Source organism: Pan paniscus, chromosome 7 (assembly GCF_029289425.2).
Source record: "Pan paniscus chromosome 7, NHGRI_mPanPan1-v2.0_pri, whole genome shotgun sequence".
In the NCBI taxonomy this organism is placed as follows: domain Eukaryota; kingdom Metazoa; phylum Chordata; class Mammalia; order Primates; family Hominidae; genus Pan; species Pan paniscus.
In genome coordinates this window covers 137,988,930-138,010,287 of record NC_073256.2, presented here as the reverse complement: position 1 = coordinate 138,010,287, position 21,358 = coordinate 137,988,930, and the positions used below count along the sequence as shown (strand labels likewise).

General features: G+C 42.4%; 1 protein-coding gene across 1 annotated transcript in view; it reads left to right on the top strand.

Annotated features, from left to right (window-relative positions):
- The window catches only part of SNTB1 (syntrophin beta 1), a 276,230-nt gene that overhangs the window by 226,205 nt on the left and 28,667 nt on the right, over window positions 1–21,358 (top strand). The window contains exon 4 of the mRNA XM_055116889.3: window positions 10,492–10,631. Coding sequence (XP_054972864.2) covers window positions 10,492–10,631 — 140 coding nt within the window. The remainder of the gene's footprint in view (window positions 1–10,491; window positions 10,632–21,358) is intronic.

Sequence of the window (21,358 nt, the reverse complement as noted above, 5' to 3'; positions counted from 1 at the left end):
GATTTGCTAAAGTAACAGAATCATGCAAACTGAATTGATAGAATGATGGAAATGTTTCACCTCCTTTAGAGAACAGACTATGTTTCATTTACTAGCCCTTCAATTGTGCAATAAAGAGTAAACGTAAGGGACTAATTTTGCCCCAGCTACTTGTTATAAATAGAAAGGTCTCTTACTGGAACAACATATTAAGGGTTATGACTCATTTCCACCTTAGTCTTGAATTACTTTAAGCAGATGTGAGGCTTGGGGAATAAAGAGTTTTGATTATTAAGAGGGAAATTTAGATATTTGGATCAAAATATTGACATCTGGCCTGAGTGAAGCCTCACATGCCAGGAGGCAGGAAAGAACGACAGAAAGAAGAGCTCCAAAGAGAAGCATGGCCTGCTGCACCGTTGCACTGAGCTGGGCCTGTGCACTCCAGCTGAGAGGAGACAGTCCAGCTGAGCTCCACACATGAGCCACATGAGTGGCTTTATGATTCTCACTGCCTATGCTTAGCCGGGGTATAACCTCTCAGAACCACAGTTTCTTCTTCTGTAAATGGGGATAATAATAAATACCTTAAAGTGTTGCTGAAAAGATTAAGAGTGGTGAACTATAGCATAGGGCTCGAATGCACTTGTTAGGGCTGCCATAACAAAGTACCGTAAACTGGGTGGCTTACACTACAGAAATGTATAGTCTCACAGTTCTGGAGGCTAGAATTAGGAGATTAAGGTGTCAGCTGGATTGGTTCCTTCTGACGACATAAGGAAGAATATGTTCCATGCCTGTCTCCTAGTTTCAGGTCACCACCAGATTGCTGGCAATCCCTGGCATTCCTTGGCATGGAAACGTATCACCCTGGTCTCTTCCTTCATGCTCATGTGGCCTCCTCCCTGTGTACATATCTGCATACACCTTTCCCCTTTTATTAGCACACCAGTCAAGGTGGATTAGGGGTCCAACCTATTCCAATATGACCTCATCCCAACTTAACTAATTACATCTGTGACGACCCTATTTCCAGATAAGGTCACATTCTGAGGTACCGGGGTCAGGACTTCAACATATGAATTTGGGGGAACACAGTTTAACCCACAATAAGGCTCATCAGAGTAGACTGTCATACATGTTCACTCCCTCAGCCCTTTCCTCCCTTGATAGAGAGAATTCTTTCCCTGTCATGTAGATTTTTAAATCACCAGCTTTAAATGACTCAAAATCAAATATATTACATTTTCCCTAAACTTTTTTCTCTTAACTGCTCCTTCTAAATTACTACACTTTTTTTTTTTTTTTTTTGAGATGGAGTTTCGCTCTGTCACCCAAGCTGGAGTACAGTGGTGCGATCTCAGCTCACTGCAACCTCTGCCTCCTGGGTTCGAGCAAGTCTGCCTCAGCCTCCCAAGTAGTTGGGACTCCAGGCACCCACCACCAGGCCCAACTAATTTTTGTATTTTTAGTAGAGACAGGGTTTCACAGTGTTGGCCAGGCTGGTCTCGAACTCCTGACCTCAGGTGATCTGCCCGCCTCGGCCTCCCAAAGTGCTGGGATTACAGGCATGAGCCACCGTGCGTGGCCTAATTTTTGTATTTTCGGTAGAGACAGCGTTTTGTCATGTTGGCCAGGCTGGTCTTGACCTCAAGTGATCCACCTACCTCGGTCTCCCAAGGTGTTGGGCTTACAAGCGTGAGCCACCACGCCAGACCTGCTGAGTGTTTTTAAAATCAGAAAGAGATGTTGGGTTTTGTCCTTACTTTTTAAAGTATTTTAAGTATTGATTGATTTTTAATTTGTTATTAGATAGCTACAGCAATGCTTTTTTGGATTAATCCCTGCTTAGTCATGATGTATTACCATTTAAATATAATTTCAGACTCAATTTGCTAAAATTTTGTTTAGAAAGTTTGGATCTATGTTCGTGAGGCGTACTGGTTTATAGTTTTCTATTTTTGTAATATATTTGGCTTATTTTGGATCAGCGTAAGTCTAGTCTATAGAATGGGTTGGAAGTATCTCTACTCTTCCATTTTCTGAAAGAATTATATGTAATTGGTATTATTTCTTAACTATTTGATAGAATTCCTCAGTGAAGTCATCTGGCCCTTCAGTATTTTGGGGAGAAACATTTTAAACTACCGATTCAGTTTCTTTAAGAGAGATAGTACTGTTCCAGTTGTGTGTGTGTGTGTGTGTGTGTGTGTGTGTGTGTGTGTTTGAGACGGAGTTTCCCTCTTTCACCCAGGCTGGAGTGAAGTGTCTCGATCTTGGCTCACTGCAACCTCCATCCCCTGGGTTCAAGCAATTCTCCTGCTTCACCCTCCTGAGTAGGAGTAGCTGGGATTATAGGCACCCACCACCACGCCTGGCTAATTTTTGTATTTTTAGTTAAAGATGGGGTTTCACCATGTTGGCCAGGCTGGTGTTGACCTCCTGACCTCAGGTGATCCCCCCGACCTTGGCCTCCCCACAAAGTACTAGGATTACAGGCGTGAGCAACCATCCCCAGCTGTTCCAGTATTTCTTCTTGAATATGCTTTAGTAGTTTGTCTTTCAAGGAATTTGTCAATTCTTCATACATCCCATTATCATACATTTAATGCTATATTTATTAATATTATTATTTATAAAGAGGATCTCACTATGTTTCCCAGGCTGTTCTGAAACACCTGGCCTTAAGCAATTCTCCCACGTCAGCCTATGAAATCGCTGGGATTATAGATGAGAGAACCACACCCAGTCTTGTATTTAATATCTGCAGACTATGTAGTGATGTCCCCTGTTTCATTTTTTAAAATTTTACTTTAAATTCTGGGATACATGTGCAGAACATGCTATGAACAGGTTTGTTACATAGGTATACATGTGCCATGGTGGTTTGCTGCACCTATCAACCCATTATCTAGGTTTTAAGCCCCGCATGCATTAGGTATTTGTCCTAATGCTCTCCCTCCCCTTGCCCCCATCCCCCGACAAGCCCCAGTGTGTGATGTTCCCCTCCCTGTGTCCATGTGTTCTCATTGTTCAACTTCCACTTATGAGTGAGAACATGCGGTGTTTGGTTTTCTGTTCCTGTGTTAGTTTGCTGAGAATGATGGTTTCCAGCTTCATCCATGTCCCTGCAAAGGACATGAACTCATTTCATTTCTGATATTCATAATTTGTGTCTTCTCTCTCATTTTCATGGTCAGTCTGGGTGGCTAGAAGTTTATTGATCATGATCTCAAAAAAACAGATTTTGGTTTTGTTGAACTTTCTGATGCTTTCATGTTTCCATTTTCATTGATTTCTGCACTGGTCTTTATTATTTCCTATTTTCTGCTTATTTTGATTTAAAATTTTTTTTTCTATTTCTAGTTTGTTAAGGTGAAAGCTGAGACCATTGACTTGAATCCTTTCTTCTTTTCTAATATTGGCGTTAATTGCCCATTTCTTCTTAGTCCTGCTGTAGCAACATCTTGAGGATTTTGATATGTTGTGTTTTTATTTTCCATAGATCTCCATTATTGATTTCTAATTTAATTCCATTTTGGTCAAAGAACATACATTGTTTAACTTGAATACATTTAAACTTATCAAAACTAGATTTAATGCCCAGAGTACGGTCTATCTTGTTAATTCTATGTGTACTTGACGTGAATAGGTGTTCTGCTATGGTTTTTTTGTTTTGCTTGTTTTTTATTTTTGTTTTTTGAGATGGAGTTTCACTCTTGTTGCCCAGGCTGCAGTGCAATGGCATGGTCTTGGCTCACTGCAACTTCCACCTCCCGGGTTCAAGCAATTCTCCTGCCTCAACCTCCCAAATAGCTGGGATTAGAGGCATGTGCCACCATGCCTGGCTAATTTTATATTTTTACTAGAGATTTCACCTTGTTGGCCAGGCTGGCAAAGGTTGCAGTGAGCCAAGGTGGCACCACTGCATTCCAGCCTGGAAGACAGAGCAAGACACTGTCTAAAAAAATAAATAAGTAAAAATAAAATAAAAATTAAAATGACACGCTCTTTAGTGTCCCATGATCAGACCATATTTTTCTTGCCATCCTTTTCACCTTACTTTATTTTTCATCATTATCTTAACATCCATCCACATGATACATCATTCATTCTGCTCCTCTCCTTTTTTTTGAGACAGAGTCTCACTCTGTTGCCGAGGCTGGAGTGCAATGGTGCGATCTCGGCTCACTGCAACCTCCGCCTCCCAGGTTCAAGCGATTCTCATGCCTCAGCCTCCCGAGTAGCTGGGACTACAGGTGTGCACCACCATGCCCCGCTAATTTTTGTATTTTTAGTAGAGAGGAGTTTTCACCATGTTGGCCAGGCTGGTCTCAAACTCCTGGCCACAGGGGATCTGCCCACCTTGGCCTCCCAAAATGCTGGGATTACAGGCCTGAGCCACCGTGCCTGGCCTCTGCTCCCCTCTTGACACCAATCTTGAATTCAGCAGGTGATCCTGGTACTAGACAGCTTGTGAGAAGAGAGAAGTTAGTCCTAGAAAGCTGAGGCTCCCATAGAGCACTTTTCTTCTTTTTCTGGCCTTTTTTCTCATTCTCCTTTGCCTTTTCTTCCTTTTCATTCTCCTTTGCATTCAGCTTTAGATGTCCTAGATGTCTTTTTCTTTTTCTTTTCTTTCTTTTTTTTTTTTTGAGACAGGGTCTCACTCTGTTGCCCAGGCTGGAGTGTTGTGGTGCAATCTCAGCTCACTGTGACCTCCACCTCCTGGATTAAAATGAGTCTCAGGCCTCAGCCTCTCAAGTAGCTGGGGTTACAGACGTGAGCCAGCATGCCAACCAGCTCTAGATGTCTTGTCTGACTCCTGATTCCTGGGTCCTGGGGATTGTTCAGGGCAAGCTAGAAGAGAGCTGGAGATTTGAGTGGCCTTGCTTAGCCCTGTCCCTATGTGCCTGTGGCCACATTTAAATGCTGTTTATCTTCTTTATCAGCCTCCCTGAGAGTTGATGCGGAGATTAATTATCTAATGTTTGTAAAGCATTTGGAAGTTGATCAATGCTAATTATTATTATTACACCAATAGCTTGTCCTTTGTGCTAAACACCTAGCAACCTGAGGCGAAACAGACTTCAATTAAAAAGTTGTCGAGATAAACACGATCTGCAATACAAAAGCCATGATGGCCCTTCTTCCTTCGTGAACGTTTTCACTTTGTGTTCTCTGTCACTTACATCTAGACCTTCCTTCCTGCTCATGGGAGCTGGGGGAAACAGTGTCTTGAGGTGAGCAACTGGGGCAGTTTACCATTTTGAGTACCCATCATGTAGGAAGTTTTATATACATTGTCTCATTTGATCCTCAAAGACACGTGCATGGGAGGCCATCCTCAGCATGTGACACATCAGTGAACAAGTGCTTAGAGCACTTAAGTAAGCTGTTCACGTCCCTCAGCTGGGAAGTGGCAAAGCCAGATTTTGAAGACACGCTGTTCGGCTCTAAAGACTGTGAGCCCTTCCTGCCATGCGTGCTCAAGTAGAAGGTGGAAAGTAAATATGTTAGGAAGAGTGAGTTGGTATGAAGCGAGAAAAAGAGACCCCCGTATTGCTTTTTGCCTCAGGAAAAGAGTGCACTGAACAAAGAGCTGTAAAGCAAGAATCCCAGTAGCTGAAGCAGTTCCAGCCTAGTAGCAGATAACTTTAAACTTAAACAGATGATTGGATTTTGAAGTTGAGGAGGTGCTAGCAATAATTTAGTCCCACCCCATCATTTGGCAGAGGAGGAAATTTTGACCCAGCAAAGGCAAGTAATTCTTGCCCAAGCTCACTCAGATCTTTAATCTGATGTGCACTCTTCTTAATAGTAAAAAATAGCTATGATTTTTAAGGATTGCCTGTTTACTGTCTGTAAGACAGCTTTGTAAATCCTATATGTGCACGAATTCATTTAATCCTTACAATTCTGCCTAAGTGACAACAGTATCATTCTTTTCTTTGGAAGAACCCACAAAAAAGGCACTGAAAGTTCTGGTAAAACTGTCCCTTTGGAAATCATGTGAAGATTCTAGGTTTTTTGTTTGTTTGTTTGTTTGTTTTCTTTTCTTTTTTGACACAGAGTCTCACTCTGTCACGCAGGCTGGAGTGCAGTGGTGCAATCTTGACTCACTGCAACTCCATCACCTGGGCTCAAGCAATTGTTGCACCTCAGCCTTCCGAGTAGCTGGGGGCTACAGGGCATGCACCACCATGCCCGGCTAATTTTTGTATTTCTAGTAGAGACAGAGTTTCCACCATGTTGGCCAGGCTGGTCTTGAACTCCCAGCCTTAAGTGATCCACCCACCTTGGTCTCCCAAAGCACTGGGAGTATAGGCATGAGCCACTGTGCCCTGCCAGATTCTAGATATTTTAGAAGAGACAAGATCAGTTTTCAAACTATATTCCAAAGATTAGTAGCAACCCCACTTAGAGGCATGGGTGGTGCTAGGATGAAGACATAAAGTCTCAGAGGGGCCAAGATCCCCACTGGGAGGCAACCCCGTATAAAGTCTCTTTCAATTGTTTGTTTGTTCTTTGTTTGTTTGTTTGTTTGTTTGTTTTGAGACAGAGTCTCACTCTGTTGCCCAGGCTGGAGTGCAATGGCGCGATCTTGGCTCACTGCAACCTCTGCCTCCCAGGTTCAAGTGATTCTCCTGGCTCAGCTTCCTGAGTGGCTAGGATTACAGGCACCCGCCACCACACCTGGCTAATTTTTGTATTTTTAGTAGAGACGGCATTTCACCATGCTGGCCAGGCTGGTCTCAAACTCCCAACCTCAGGCGATCTGCCCACCTCGGCCTCCCAAAGTGCTGGGATTATAGGCCTGAGCTACCTCGCCCGTCCAATTCTTTTACATATTGTTCTAGGACTTGTGACTTAATCTGAACAGAGAGATCATTGAATTTAAAGAGTTTGGAAGCCACTGACCCAGATGATTTGGGAGACCTGTCTCAAATTAAGGACACTTCCATAATTGTTACCAATTACTTCTTACCACCAGCTCTCAAATTCTTGCCATTTTGTAAACCTTTCCTCTCATGCTCTGTGGAAGTGATTACAGGGACGCAACTCAGCTCACCAAAGTTGTGCTTCAGAATAATTTCAGAATTGAATGTTTTATTCCCCTGTTGCCTTTCTTCACCTTCTTCATTAGAAATCTGATCAGTTCTTGAGAAACTGACTGCAGCACTCAAGGCAGGAAGCCAGGCAGAGATGGAAATCACATCTGTTTCAGGAGTCATGTGTTAACAAAATGCAGACACATCTCCAAAACTGTCGTATTCATATCAGAATACCTTTGGGTGCCAGGAAAGCTGCATTTGTAATGCACGTTGTCACTAGAACAATAGCACCAATATTTGAGCCTGACAAAAATTGGTCTTCAAAGGCTTGAAATAATGAAGCGTATGTAGCACAAGGAATGGCTTTTAAAACCCTGTTCTTCCCGAGGCAGGCAGATCATGAGGTCAGGAGATCGAGACCATCCTGGCTAACACAGTGAAATCCCATCTCTACTAAAAATACAAAAAAAAAAAAAAAAAAAATTAGCCGGGCGTGGTGACAGGCGCCTGTTGTCCCAGCTACTTGGGAGGCTGAGGCAGGAGAATGGCGTGAACCCCAGGAGGCGGAGCTTGCAGTGAACCGAGATCGCACCACTGCACTCCAGCCTGGGCGACAAAGCAAGACTCTATCTCAAAAACAAAACAAACAAATCCCTGTTCTTCCACATGATTTTCTTCCCCCCTTTGGAAAGTTGTTTGTCCCCATAGGCAGCCTTCTACCTCTAAGCATTTACATTAGTATTAAAATAACAGCTCTGCATACAGGAATAGTGGAATGTGCCCACTCCAAGTATTCTCACAGCAGAGTTTACCATATCCACACAGCGCTCTTCAATAGACTGCAAAATGTTTTAGGGCTTTGGGACTATTTAAACCTACATATACCACTTGACACATGGGTGAGTTTGTGATTCCACCAGTAGAGAAGTCTGCATTATACTGTTGGTATTTACTGTTGAGTCTTATTTTCAAACTTAATATTGTTTTTGAAGAATGATGCTTAGTTGCTGTCACATTTAAATGACTGATTCTGGTCAAAGTTAATGGATTGCATCTGACTAGGTAAGTAAGCTAGTCACTTTGGGAGGATCATTTGTAGCTTCTCCAGTCCTATTTAATGAGCTGGAAAAGTAATTTACTAAATTTAATGTAGAAGTTGGAAAAAATTTATTCTGAACCCCCTTCCCCCCACCCCAAACACTTTATGCCTTGAGACCATACTTTATTCACCTTGCAGGGTCTGGTACATTGCCTTCTCTAACAATTCATTTTGATCTATTGAAGATGCTGTTGTTCTGTTGGAAAAAGTCCTTTTACAAAAGCAACAAGCTAAAGCTAGCTTTTAAAATATGCATAAAATACACAAAATGAGGAATATGTCAACAGTCATTCATGTTCCAGCATAAATAGCTTTACAGCAGCGGAGTGGGGGAGGGCACTTCTTCAGAAGCACAGTTTTTGTTTGGAATTGCTGGAAGGGAGGCATTAAAATATAAAGGTGATCATCAAGCAATGAGTTCTTCCTGGGAGAACTTTGGAAAGGATGGGAAGAAAAGGTATTGAAATTGTTAGCACCAAGCTTATTTTTGGCTTGTCTTATAATTTTTCCCAAGGAAAGTCATTGCCTTGTCATAGTGATGCCATTTCCAAAGGACACCATTTTTGACATGTTCAAAAATTGGTGTCTGACACAATTTCCCCATCCTGTGTTTTACTGAGGGCGTTACCATCTGCCAGCTACCATGCCAAACACATTACACACACTGTCTCAATCCCCACTATAGCATGATGAGGTAAGTGCTACTTTACTTAACAGGTACTTACATGATGCTTATTCTGCACTGTATTAAGCATTTCTACAAATTTTAGCTCATTTAATCTTCACAACCACCCTCTGCTATAGGTACTATTATTTCTCATTTTACAGATCCAGAAACTGAGATACAAAGAAATTAGTTGACTTGCCCAAGACCCCCACAGCTAGTAAACTGGGTAACACAAATTTGTGTTCAGGCCTGCTAGCTCCCGAGTCAGCACTCAAAACCACTGTTGTATATGATATTATCCTTATCAGTAAGGAAATAGAAGCACAGAGAATATCTTGACCAGAGTCACACAGGCAATAAATAACAGACTCAGATTTAGGCAGCCTACATGTAGGACCTACAGAACTCAAGTCGTACATCATTCTGTAAATCTTCTCTACTTTGATCACTCATTCCTCATACTAGGGTGTTAGCCTAAAGCAAGAGCTACACACATGCTTCTATCTCTATACGGATTCCACTGTGTCACTTAAGATAAAGTAATAATAAGACTAGAAAGGGAAGAAATTAGCTTTATCACTTGTTTAGCTTACTGTCTAATTTTCTTTGATTCTGAATAGATTTTTGAGTTGTGACTTATTATGACAACATTAAATCTTTGATAGTTGTCAGTGTCAAAAGCAATCTTAACCTCATCTGGAGCAGTGTTTCTTTAATGAGCCTAGGGATTACCTGAAGATTTTGTTAAAATGCAGACTCTGATTCAACAGATCTGGATGGGCCTGAGACTCTAGCAAGCTCCCAGATGATGCTGATGCTACTGGAACATAGTCCATATTTTGAGTAGCAAGAATTGAGCATTCACTGAGTTTTTAAACCGAGCTTAAAGATGTATCCTAGGGCCCATCAAATGGGAAGGAGAGCATTTTTATAGACAGAGGAACATATAGGAAGTTTGGGAAGGGCAAACATCAGGCCAAGGGGATGGCTCATGAGATAAGAGCTGAGCTACACAGATTCTCCAGATTAGAAGGGTTTTCAGAGATCATCTGGTCCAATCATTACTGATGACTATCACAATCCTTTCACATTCCTGTCAGGTCATCTCAACCCTTGAGTTAATAAATTATGGGTGGTGAATGGAACTGGACATTCAACAGAACCAGAGAAGTTTCAAGATGATGCCTGAATCACAGAACCAATCTAAGAGCAAAAGACTAGGGAAAGAGGCTGTGATATCTCACTCTGTCTGGGTAGACATTTGCCACCGTAGTACATTTTTCAGAGCCTTTAGATATTTATTCAAAAACTTTTTAGACCTTACCATTTCATAATAAAAAAAAATGCTACTGTACTAGTGAATCAGCTGGAAGTACTTATTCCCCCAGGCATTTGCCTCCCACTATGAAATAAAGATTCAGTGCTGACTGGCAGGTGAGAAACAGTGACAGATGTGTGGCAGCTGGGCTGCTTCTTGGCTGTCCTGACTATACATTTCAGGGTCCTTGAGACAACAGATATTTTCAAGGATCAGGAAGCATGGGATAAAGACAAGGTTCTTTCCATTTTGATTTTGCAACCAAACCAAAAGACACTCAATGTATTGCTGAGTCCTCTGATTAGGGGGATGCCAACTTCTCATAATCATCCTTTCCTCAGGCTGTCATTTGACAGTTCTCTGCTTTCTTTTTCAGGTGCCAGGGGAGAGCGAGAAACAGTGGAAACCAGCCCTGGTTGTGCTGACTGAGAAAGACCTTTTAATCTATGACAGCATGCCACGGAGGAAGGAAGCCTGGTTCAGCCCAGTTCACACATACCCTCTTCTTGCCACCAGGTAGCCATGGCCTTGTGTTTGGTATGATGTGTTTGCAGGTGGATTCTATTTTAATGAATTACAATTAGCTCAACACGTTATATTACTGCTCACTATTGCAGCAGGGGCTGAGAGGTCCTTAAGAATATAGCCACACATTTTTAGCCACATAGATTAATGATCATCTATGGCCAAACATGAAGCAACAACACAGAGACAAAGAACAAAATACTCGTCCATCATCAAGAAACAGTGACATCTGCGAGATGGTCCTCATCTAGCCGCCTTCCTGGGTCTCCATCTCATTCCCTTTGAAATGAACTGGACATATATGTTTATAGTCTTGAAGTCCAAGTAGAATCACCAAGCAAGGGTCTTCACTTAGTGGCACAAAAGAATGTTATATGGGAATGCTCCACTGTGCTTTTTAAGGCTTGTTCAGCAGGAAATCTCATAACAAGTTATTTCTCAGTTCCATGACGCTTCCTGTGGAAGGGTGGCTGCCAGGCTCGGTTTTTCAGGTCCTTCAGTGCACATTTATTATTCATGTGAAATATGTCTTTAAAAAGCACTTCATCGCGGTATTGACATACAAAGTTATGTACATATTTAATGTATACAATTTGATAAATTTGGAGATAAATATACACCTATGAAACCATCATCATAGTCTATACCATAAACATACTCATCACCTCCAAAAATTTCCTCCTTCCTCTATATTTTATTTTTTGTGATAACAACATGTAACATAAGATCTACCCTCTTAGCAACGTTTTAGGTATATAATACCATGTTGTTAGCTATAGGCGCTATGCTGTACAGTAGATCTCTAGAACTTATTCAACTTGCATGACAAAAATTTCGTGCCCTTTGGCCAACACATCCCCATTTCCCTCTCCCCGCTGGAAACCACCATTCTACTCTCTGCTTTAAGAGCTTCGTCATTTTAGATTCCTTATATAAATGGGATCCTGTAGTGTTTGTCCTTGTGTGTCTGGCATATTTCACTTAGCATAATGTTCTTCAGGTTCATTCATGTTGTCAAATATGGGAGAATTTCTTTCTTTTTTAAGGCTGAATAATATTGAATTATATGTAAATACCACACTTTCTTTATCCATTCATCTATAGATGGACCTTTAGAGGCATCACACTTCCTGATTTCAAACTGTATTACAAGCCTATAATAATCAAAACCTTATGATACTGGCATAAAAACACGGAGACCAGTAGAACAGATTGGAGAGCCCAAAAATAAATTCACCCATTTGTGGTCATCTGATTGTTGACAAGGGTGCCAAGAATACACAATGGAGAAAGGATATTCTCTTCAATAAATGGTGCTGGGAAAACTGGATATTCATATGCAAAACAATGAACCCTATTTTACACCATACACAAAAATAAACTCAAAATGGATTAAAGACTTAAAGGTAAGATCTGAAACTGTAAAACTTCCAGAAGAAAACATAGGGAAAAATATTCTTGACATTGGCCTTGGCAATGATTTATTGTATATGACACCTATAGCACAGGCAACAAAAGCAAAAATAAATAAATAAATGGAACTACATCAAACTGGAAAGCTTCTGCATAGCAAAGGAAACAGTCAACAAAATGGAAAGGCAACTTACGAAATGGGAGACCTCATATCTAATTAAAGGTTAATATCCAAAATATATAAAGATTTACATTTCAATAGCAAAAAAAGAAAAAAAACTGATTCAAAAAGAACCTGAATAGACATTTCTCCAAAGAAGACATACAGATGTCCAAAAGGTGTTTAATGTCACTAATGATCTGAGAAATGCAATTCAAAACCACAGTGAGGATGTGCTTAGGATGTGTGTTAGGATGGCTATTGTCAAAAAGACAAATGATAATGAGTGTTGTTTATCATTTGATAAATGTGAACCCTTGTACACTGTTGTTAGGAATGTAAAATGGAGAAAAGGAAATCCTTGTATACTGTTGATAGGAATGTAAAATGGTGCAGCCACTCTGGAAAACAGTATGGAGATTTCTCCAAAAATTAAAAACAGAATTCTAATGTGAGCTAGCAATCCCACTTCTGGGTCTATATCCAAGAGAACTGAAATTAAGGTCTTAAAGAGGTAGTTACGCTCCCATGTTCATTGCAACATTATTCACAGCAACCAAGACATGAAATACAGTTTGATTTTTAATTATTTATTTTTGAGACAGAGTTTCACTCTTGTCACCCAGTCTGGAGTGCAATGGTGCTATCTTGGCCCACTGCAACCTCTGCCTCCCGGGTTCAAGTGATTCTCCTACCTCAGCCTCCTGAGTAGCTGGGATTATAGGCGCCCACCAGCATGCCCGGCTAATTTTTGTTTGTTTGTTTGTTTTGTTCGTTTTGTTTTTTTAGTAGAGACAGGGTTTCACCATGTTGGCCAAGCTGGTCTTGAACTCCTGACCTCAGGTGATCTGCCTGCCTCGGCCTCCCATAGTGCTGGGATTATGGACATTCTTCTCAACCACTGCACCTGGCCTGAAATAGTTTTAATGTGTTGTATCCTTGTCCCCCTCTTTGAAAGCTTATATCCCAAAAACAGAAATGAATCAAACTCAAGTCTTGCTTTCAAGTAGCTGACATTTCCCAGGCCTGTTTTCTCTTGCCAGCTCTTTTTGTTTGTGCTTTATGACAGTGAGCTGTTTGTATTCCTTCTCCACCTGTTTCTTTACCTGCAAGCTAGGCATGATAAAGTCATATTTGTGTCCTTCCTGGCACAGTGCCTGGCAATATTGTGCCCTCGAATGTCTGTTGAATGAATTATTGAACAATGTGAGACAAACTCTGGAAGAAGTTTGGTCCAAGAGACAAAGCGTAGTGGACAGAGGTTTTGGAGCATCTGACCTGAGCAAGATGTAGACAGAAATAAGGTGGGCTCTTCATCTAGGAAGGACTGAGCTGCCAAACAGGTTATGGTCAAGGGTCAGCTGGCTGCAAGGAGGAGAATGAGACCCAGTAGCAGAGCAAGAATTAACACAAGATTAAAATGCCAGTAGTGAATAGAGCTGAAATTCCAGAAAAATCCTTCTTACTTCCAGTCATGATTGATAATGAAGACCAGCAGCGGGGGCGGGGCCGGGGAGGTGGGGAGCTAAAGATGGAAATTATTGGCTCCAGAGGTGAATAGAGGAGGTTTTCAGGGGTGAGGAACCAGGCCTAGATCACCTTTAAAAAATAAAATTTAAAAGTAATTTAATATTTGAAGCTTTCAAGCTTCAAAATGTTTGGCAGAATGGCTACTAAAGTAAAATACAGCTTTGTAATAAAACCGCAGTAATCATGGCCGGGTATGCTGGCTCATGCCTGTAATCCCAGCACTTTGGGAGGCCGAGGAGGGCAGATCACCTGAAATCAGGAGTTCAAGACCAGCTTGACCAACATGGCAAAACCCCATCTCTACTAAAAATACAAAAATTAGCCTGGTGTGGTGGCACACAACTGTGGTTCCCAGCTGCTCAGGAGGCTGAGCCAGGAGAATCACTAGAGCCTGGAAGGCAGAGGTTGCGGTGAGCTGAGATCACACCACTGCACTCCAGCCTGGGTGACAGAGTGGGACTCTGTCTCAAAAAAACAAAAAACAAAAAACCTCAATAGTCAGAATGTAAACATCCTTAACTGCACACAAAGACTCAGGCTGTGCCTTGGGGCCCATGAGAATTCGGCCCAATCGCTATTGCTTTCTGTACTTTGCATCCACAGTCCTCATCCGTGAACATTATCTTCAGATTCTGAGACATTCCCACAACAGAAACCAAAGAAAGATTAGACCACAGTCACTGGATTCCAGTTACTAAGAAGCAAAGTTGGACCCAAGCGTCTTGAAATGATTCTCAGAAACAAAAGTTGAAATAAGGTAGTTTCTGCAACTCTCAGGCAACATGAAAATAAAATTTACCCTCGTACATAGCCTTGTTCTCACAGTTTCTGGGCATTATGAACAATGGGGACTGCTTTTTCATTCATTCATTCGTTCATTCATTCATTCATTCATCAGTCAACATTTATAAATCATCTACTATGTGCCAGGAGTTATAATTGGGACAAGGGATAAAGAGGTGAAAAAAATTCAAACTTGTGAACCTAGCATTATCTGGAACAAAGTGTGTTGATGTGCAGGAACACATAAGGAACCATTTGCAGTAAAGACAACAAAAAATGCCAAACTCTGCCTGGACAGTGATGGAGGACTCCTTGCAGTAGAAGTCATGTTGAATTGAAGCCTGAGGGAAAACTCACCAGAGGAACAAGGGAAGGGAGCCCAGAGAGGGGCATGAGCATTCCAGACTTAGGGAAGATCCAAGCACAGAGCTGGTGCACTGCTGCGTGGCCCAGTTAGAGCACCACGTACGGCCCTGGGGAATGAGGGGAAATGAATCAGATACTCACTAAGTACCCAGCACTTGACACAAGTTACCACTTACAACTTGTGTATCCATTCTGCAAGGCCTGTATTAGTGTGCCCATTTTGCAGATTAGGTACCTGAGGCTCAGAAGAGTTCAGGAATCACCCCAGGTGGTGTAGCTTCTGAGAGATGGAGGTGGGATTCCAGTTCCGGGACTGTGTGTCACTTGCATACCTGTGCCTTGGTACCACAGGGGGTTGACACAGAGGTGGGAGATGGGGAGGAAGACTTTTCACTAGCGTATCCTTTTCTACCTTTTGAAATTGGAACCATGGGGAACAGCAGGAGTCTTTGGGGATGATAAGAGTCATGGGTGTGATCTGGGTAGATATTTTTATATTTGGTGTCAAATAACAAATGTCCAAGGAGTGACTGCTGAATCCAAACAATTTTGCAGTGATCCTCATTCCATTGTAAAGAAAAAAAATAAAAATAAAACCAAATTTCTGTGAGGACACAAAGTACTTCGCTACAGGAAGAGATAAGTTGCTCCCCAGGAGTCTCCCCTCTTTTGTTTTTTTCTCAGCTTTCCTATCCTGTAACCAGGTTTAGCCCTGGGACTTCAACCCCCTGGTAAGACGAGGAGACTGAGAAAGGCTCTGCCTTCGGTCTGGTTCTTCAGAAGCAGAGAAGGCAACAAGGACTGAAGTGGCAATGAGTTCTTAAGCAAATGCTCCCAGGAGAAGCCTGGAAGGGAGGAGGGGAAGGACAAAAAGAGAGAGGAGCCAAGGAGGCTAGGATTTCAGGCAAAGTCTCAGCCTCAGCCTGACCTTACAGGAGTCTTGAGAGCTAGACTGCTTAGCATGGTAGCCACTAGCCAGATGTGGCTACTTAAAGTAATTAAATTTAAGTGAAATTAAAAATTCAGATCCTCAACCTCCTTAGTCATATTTCAAGGGTCCAATAGCCACCTGTGGCTAGTGACTACCATTTCGAACAGCACAGATCTAGAACATTCCCATCACCACCAAAATTCTATCAGACAGCACTTCCCTAGAGCATGTAAATGACTCCTTCCAAGTTTGTCCCAACTCAGGCAAGTGACTGGACCTGTACATTCCTACAGCAGTCCATGGACAGCTGAGGCTGCCTGGAGAGATGTCGTCTCGCAGGCTCTTCAGGCTTCTGCACAAGCAGGAAAGTCCTAAGTGTGATTCCTTAAAAGCAAAGGCCCAGAAGGAGGGATGGATGTGCAGAAACAGTAAATGGGACCTGAAGAGGTTTGAGTGGAGCACTGAAAGTGTCTGCTACAGGTTCACAAGTGACAGGGGTGCCAGGTCTGAACTGAGAGTAAAGCAGATGAATAGCCTAAACCCATAAGCCTGCATCCAATATGCAAACAGGAAATGGAAACCTCTTCAGTGCATCACTGTGATCATTTAGAATAGAAGATGCAGGCTGGGCGCAGTGGCTCACACCTGTAATCCTGGCATTTTGGGAGGCCGAGATAGGCAGATCACCTGAAGTCAGGGGTTCGAGGCCAGCTGGCCAACACGGTGAAACCCTGTCTCTACTAAAAATACAAAAATTAGCCAGGCATGGTGGTGGGTGCCTGTCATCCCAGCTACTCTGGAGGCTTTGGTATGAGAATCGCTTGAACCTGGGAGGCGGCATTGCAGTGAGCCGAGATCGCACCACTGCACTCCAGCCTGGGCAACAGAGCAAGACTCTATCTCAAAAACAAACAAACAAACAAAATAGAAGATGTAGTAAAAAATAAAAATAAAAAATCAGTGTCTACGATGCAACCATAAAGCAGACCCGGTTGTAATAGTTGTCCCCTCAACTCACTGTCCCTCTCCCAAATTACCCAGCTTAACCACTGAACTGCAAGAGGAAATCTTATTCTGTGTGGATATTAGCCCTATGAGGAATGATACAATTAGGCCTGTAAGGATTGCCCTGGTCTCTGGCTGGTAGCCCATGAGGTAGAGTATGTCCGGGATCTTAGATGGCACTGGCTATTCATTCTCACTCTATCCTCTCGAAGTAGTAGGTGAGCTTTTGCCTGCTCCTGGGTGGCAGCCTGGAAATGGCAGAGCTGGGAGTTTGCATCCTAGTCTTCCTTCCTCCAGAAGAGTGCTTAACCCCAGCCTCATCACCCCAGCTCCCTCTGTCAGAATCCCTATCTGTGAAACACTCACCTGGAATGCCATTGTCTCCAAAGCCAAAGGAAAATATACTTTGATAAAATAGATTTTTAACTGACCTTTTGGCTTGAGCGTCAGCTACCAGAGCATCAGTCCTGATCAACTTCTCTCCAAGACCCTGTGGAGGTACCTAGAAAAAGACTTTTAGAAAGCAAACAATGGGAAAAAAATGTCCCCTCCCTTCTCTGTGGGATGATGCCAGGGAGATGTAGCCCCTTTGCAGCTCCAGGCTGAGCTTCCCAATGAATTGCAGTAGGAGGCAGTGTCCACCCCAGCTGAAATAGAAACTCTTATCTCCTTGTGGATAAAGGTGGCTCTCTGAGGTGGGAAGCTGGGCTGATGCTGTTGGTTTCCGGCGGGTTGTAGGGGATGGTCCGTGCCAGAAATGGTAGCATTCAAAGGGAAACAGAATCCTTCCATTGCAGAGGTTACCCCAGCACTTCCATTGACTGCTTTTTTAGCCACTTATTTAAGTTCAACAAGTGACTCTTTCATTTACTTCCGATGCATTCTGTACAGCCATATACAGCACCGTGTCCTTTATATATGACCACATAAGTATGTAATCTGTCTAGTAGTATTATTTGTCTTTGTATATTTCTAAAGAAGAGGATCCATTCCTGTTTTTAAAAATTTATTTTAAAAATCTTGTATTGAGGTCTAATTTATAAATAGTAATATGCACAAATCATAAAGGTATGGTATAATTTTTACTTATGGATATAGAGCTATGTTTTTAAAAAATTTATTATACTGTGTCTACTAACGAATCACCTTGGGTAATATTATCAAGAAGGCCATGGTAATATTATTTTCAAAATAGATCAAGCTGGGCTGTAATCCCAGGACTTTGGGAGGCTGAGGTGGGAGGATTGCTTGAGCCCAGAAGTTCAAGACTAGCCTGGGCAACATGGAGGATCCGTCTCTGCAAAAAATAAAAAACAATTAGCCATGCATGGTGGTGCACACCTGTAGTCCCAGTGACTTAAGAGGCTGAAGTGGGAGAATTGCTTGATCCCAGGAGATCAAGGTTGCAATGAGCTATGATGGCACCACTGTACTCCAGCACCTGGGTCCACAGCAAGACCCTGTCTCTTTAAAAAAAAAAAAAAAAAGTAGCTCAACCCTGTAATGAAGTAGTGGCTGGCCCTTATTTGGCGTAGATCAAGGCTACATGCTTTAGGTGGATTCTATTAGGGTTTGCAAACCTTGCCCAATATGAGAATTACCTGGCTGTTTATTAAGATTCAGGTCTTCAGAACCCTGCCTTAGATATTCTGGCTTAGGCTGGGGTTGTGGATCAGAAGAATGTGCTTTTAACAAGCATCAGGAAAATGTTTCTCAGGGTTACCGCATTCAACCCTCACAACCCCATAAGGTTAAGGTTTTATTCCTATTTCACAGATCAGTTAACTGAGGAACGGAGTAGTTAAGTTACTTACCACAGTCATGCAACAGTAACAGTAAGAGATGGACCTGAGATTCTGTTTCTACCTTTTGATTCTTATCCACTATTCTATACAGCTTCCTAAGAGCATGTCCTTATTTCCTAGAGTTTCCATGGCTCTTAGAATTGGCTGAGTGTATCATATATAAAAGTTTTCTTTCCTGACAAATAAATCATGCAACAGGTGGCCTCTTATTCCAGCTAACAATCAAGGGAATTGCTACCCCTAATCACGCAGAGTGAGGACAGAGTTGTGGATAGAATCAGAGACCTAGAGTTTCTGGCTTGCCCAGCAGCGGGAGCACCATCTAGGACTGTTAAACAAGCAAATGTTCAACTCCACCCCAGACCAACTGAATCAGAAACTCTGGGGATGGGACCCAGTCCATCTTTGATTTTAACAAGCCTCCAGGTGTTTCTGACACAGGCTACAGTTTGAGAACTATTGATTTAGAAGATTGTGTGCTGCTGCCTCCCATCTTCTCAGGGGTTTGTGGTGTGTCCGAGTCCATTTGGGGCTGGTACAACAAAATACCTTAGCCTGGGTAATTTATAAATAATAGAAATGTTCTCACAGTTCTGGAGACTGGGAAGTCCAAGATCAAGGTGCCAGCAGATTTGCTGTCTGGTGAAGTCATGTTCTCGGTTCCATAGATGGAGCCTGTTGTTCTGTTCTCAGGTGGGTGGAAGGGCAAAAAGGGACTAACAGATTCCCCAAGCCTCCCCCACCTTTTTTTTTTTTTTTTGAGACAGAGTCTTGCTCTTGTCGCCCAGGCTAGAGTGCAATGGCACGATCTCAGCTCACTGCATCCTCCACCTCCCAGGTTCAAGTGATTCTCCTGCCTTAGCCTCCCAAGTAGCTGGGACTACAGGCACCCACGACCACACATGGCTAATTTTTGTATTTTTAGTAAAGACACTGGCTAATTTTTGTATTTAATAGAGACACCACAACCGGTCTCTATTTTGTATTTAATAGAGACACCGGCTAATTTTGTATTTAACAGAGACACCACACCTGGCTAATTTTTGTATTTTAATAGGCCACCATGTTGGCCAGGCTGGTCTCGAACTCCTGACCTCAGGTGATCCGCCTGCCTCAGCCTCCCAAAGTGCTGAGATTACAGGCGTGAGCCACCACACCTGGCTCCCCAAGTCCTTTTATAAGGCACTAATCCTATCCATGAGAGTGGGACCCTCATAACCTAGTCACCTCCTTAAAAGTCCTACCTCTTAATACTTTTGCATTGGAGCTTCAGTTTCAACATGAATTTTGGGAGGACACAGACGTTCAAACCACAGCATGGTGGGTGGGGAACTCCACAGCAACTATGTGGTTCTTATTCCCCCGTGGTTCTTCAGAAGCGCTGTTTGGCCGCAAGCTGTGATGACCACCAGTGGATCAGTTCTAAGGCTGTCCTGGGTCCCAGCCCTCACAGAGTGATCAACAGCTCCTAAAATGTGATGTGCTGCTGCCCTTCCTTTTCACTTAGATGACCTTCTAGCATTTTCCCTGGTATTTTGCATTCTTTCCTAGCTTTATTTTCATGGCTGCATAGTGTCCATCACACGAATGCTCCAGAGCGTGGGTTCTGGAAACTGACAACCTGGCTCCGAATCCCAGCCTTGCTACTTACCAAGCCTTGGAGCCTTGGGCGAGTTTTGTAATCTCTTTTTGCCTCAAGTCCTTCATCAGTAATATGTGCCCAATATCTATATGTGCCTAATAGGGTTGTTATAAGGATTACACTAGATCATGTAAACTGCTTAGAATAGTGCTTGACACATAGCAAGTGCTAAATAAATTTAGTATTTTCTAATTTGTTAACCCCTCTTCTATTTTCGGATTTATAAATACATTGGCTACATTTTTAAAACAACTCCATCACACTGAAAATTTGTAACCAACTAAAATTCACAGGTCATCATTATACCACCTGCTAAAAAAAAAACGTTTAAAATCCATCCTGTTAGCAGAAACTAAAAAATTAAGAAATAAGCCAACAAAATGTCTCCAAAAATATCTCCTTAATAAATGGAAGACCATTGGATTTGCTGGTAGAGAGAGAAAACAATGTTTCATCATATCAGATTTGACAGACCTGGGTGCACACTGCAGTTTTGCCCAGGCAAGCCTCAGTTTATGACCACAAGCAAGTGACGTCTTCTCTCTGATCTGTTTCCACATCTAAAAAATAGAATCATAGGCTGGGCGTAGTGGCTTACTCCTGTAATCCCAGCACTTTGGGAGGCCGAGGCGGGTGGATCACCTGAGGTCAGGAGTTCGAGACCAGCCTGACCAACATGGTGAAACCCCATCTCTACTAAAAATACAAAAAAATTAGCCAGGCATGGAGGCTCACACCTGTAATCCCAGCTACTTGGGAGGCTGAGGCAGGAGAATCACCTGAACCTGGGAGGCAGAGGTTGCAGTGAGCCGATATCACGCCATTGCACTCCAACCTGGGCAACAAGAGCAAAACTCTGTCTCAAAAAAAAAAAAAAAAAAAAAAAAAAACCAGAATAATAATATCTATTGCAGGGCAGTTGTGAAAATTAAAATATGATGAATGTATTAGCCATAACAAAATACTATAGACTGGGTGGCTTCAACAACAGGTATTTATTTTCTCACAGTTCTAGAGGCTGGAAGCCCCAGATTAAGTGCCAGCATGATCAGTTTCTGGTGAGGACCATCTTCCTGGGACGGC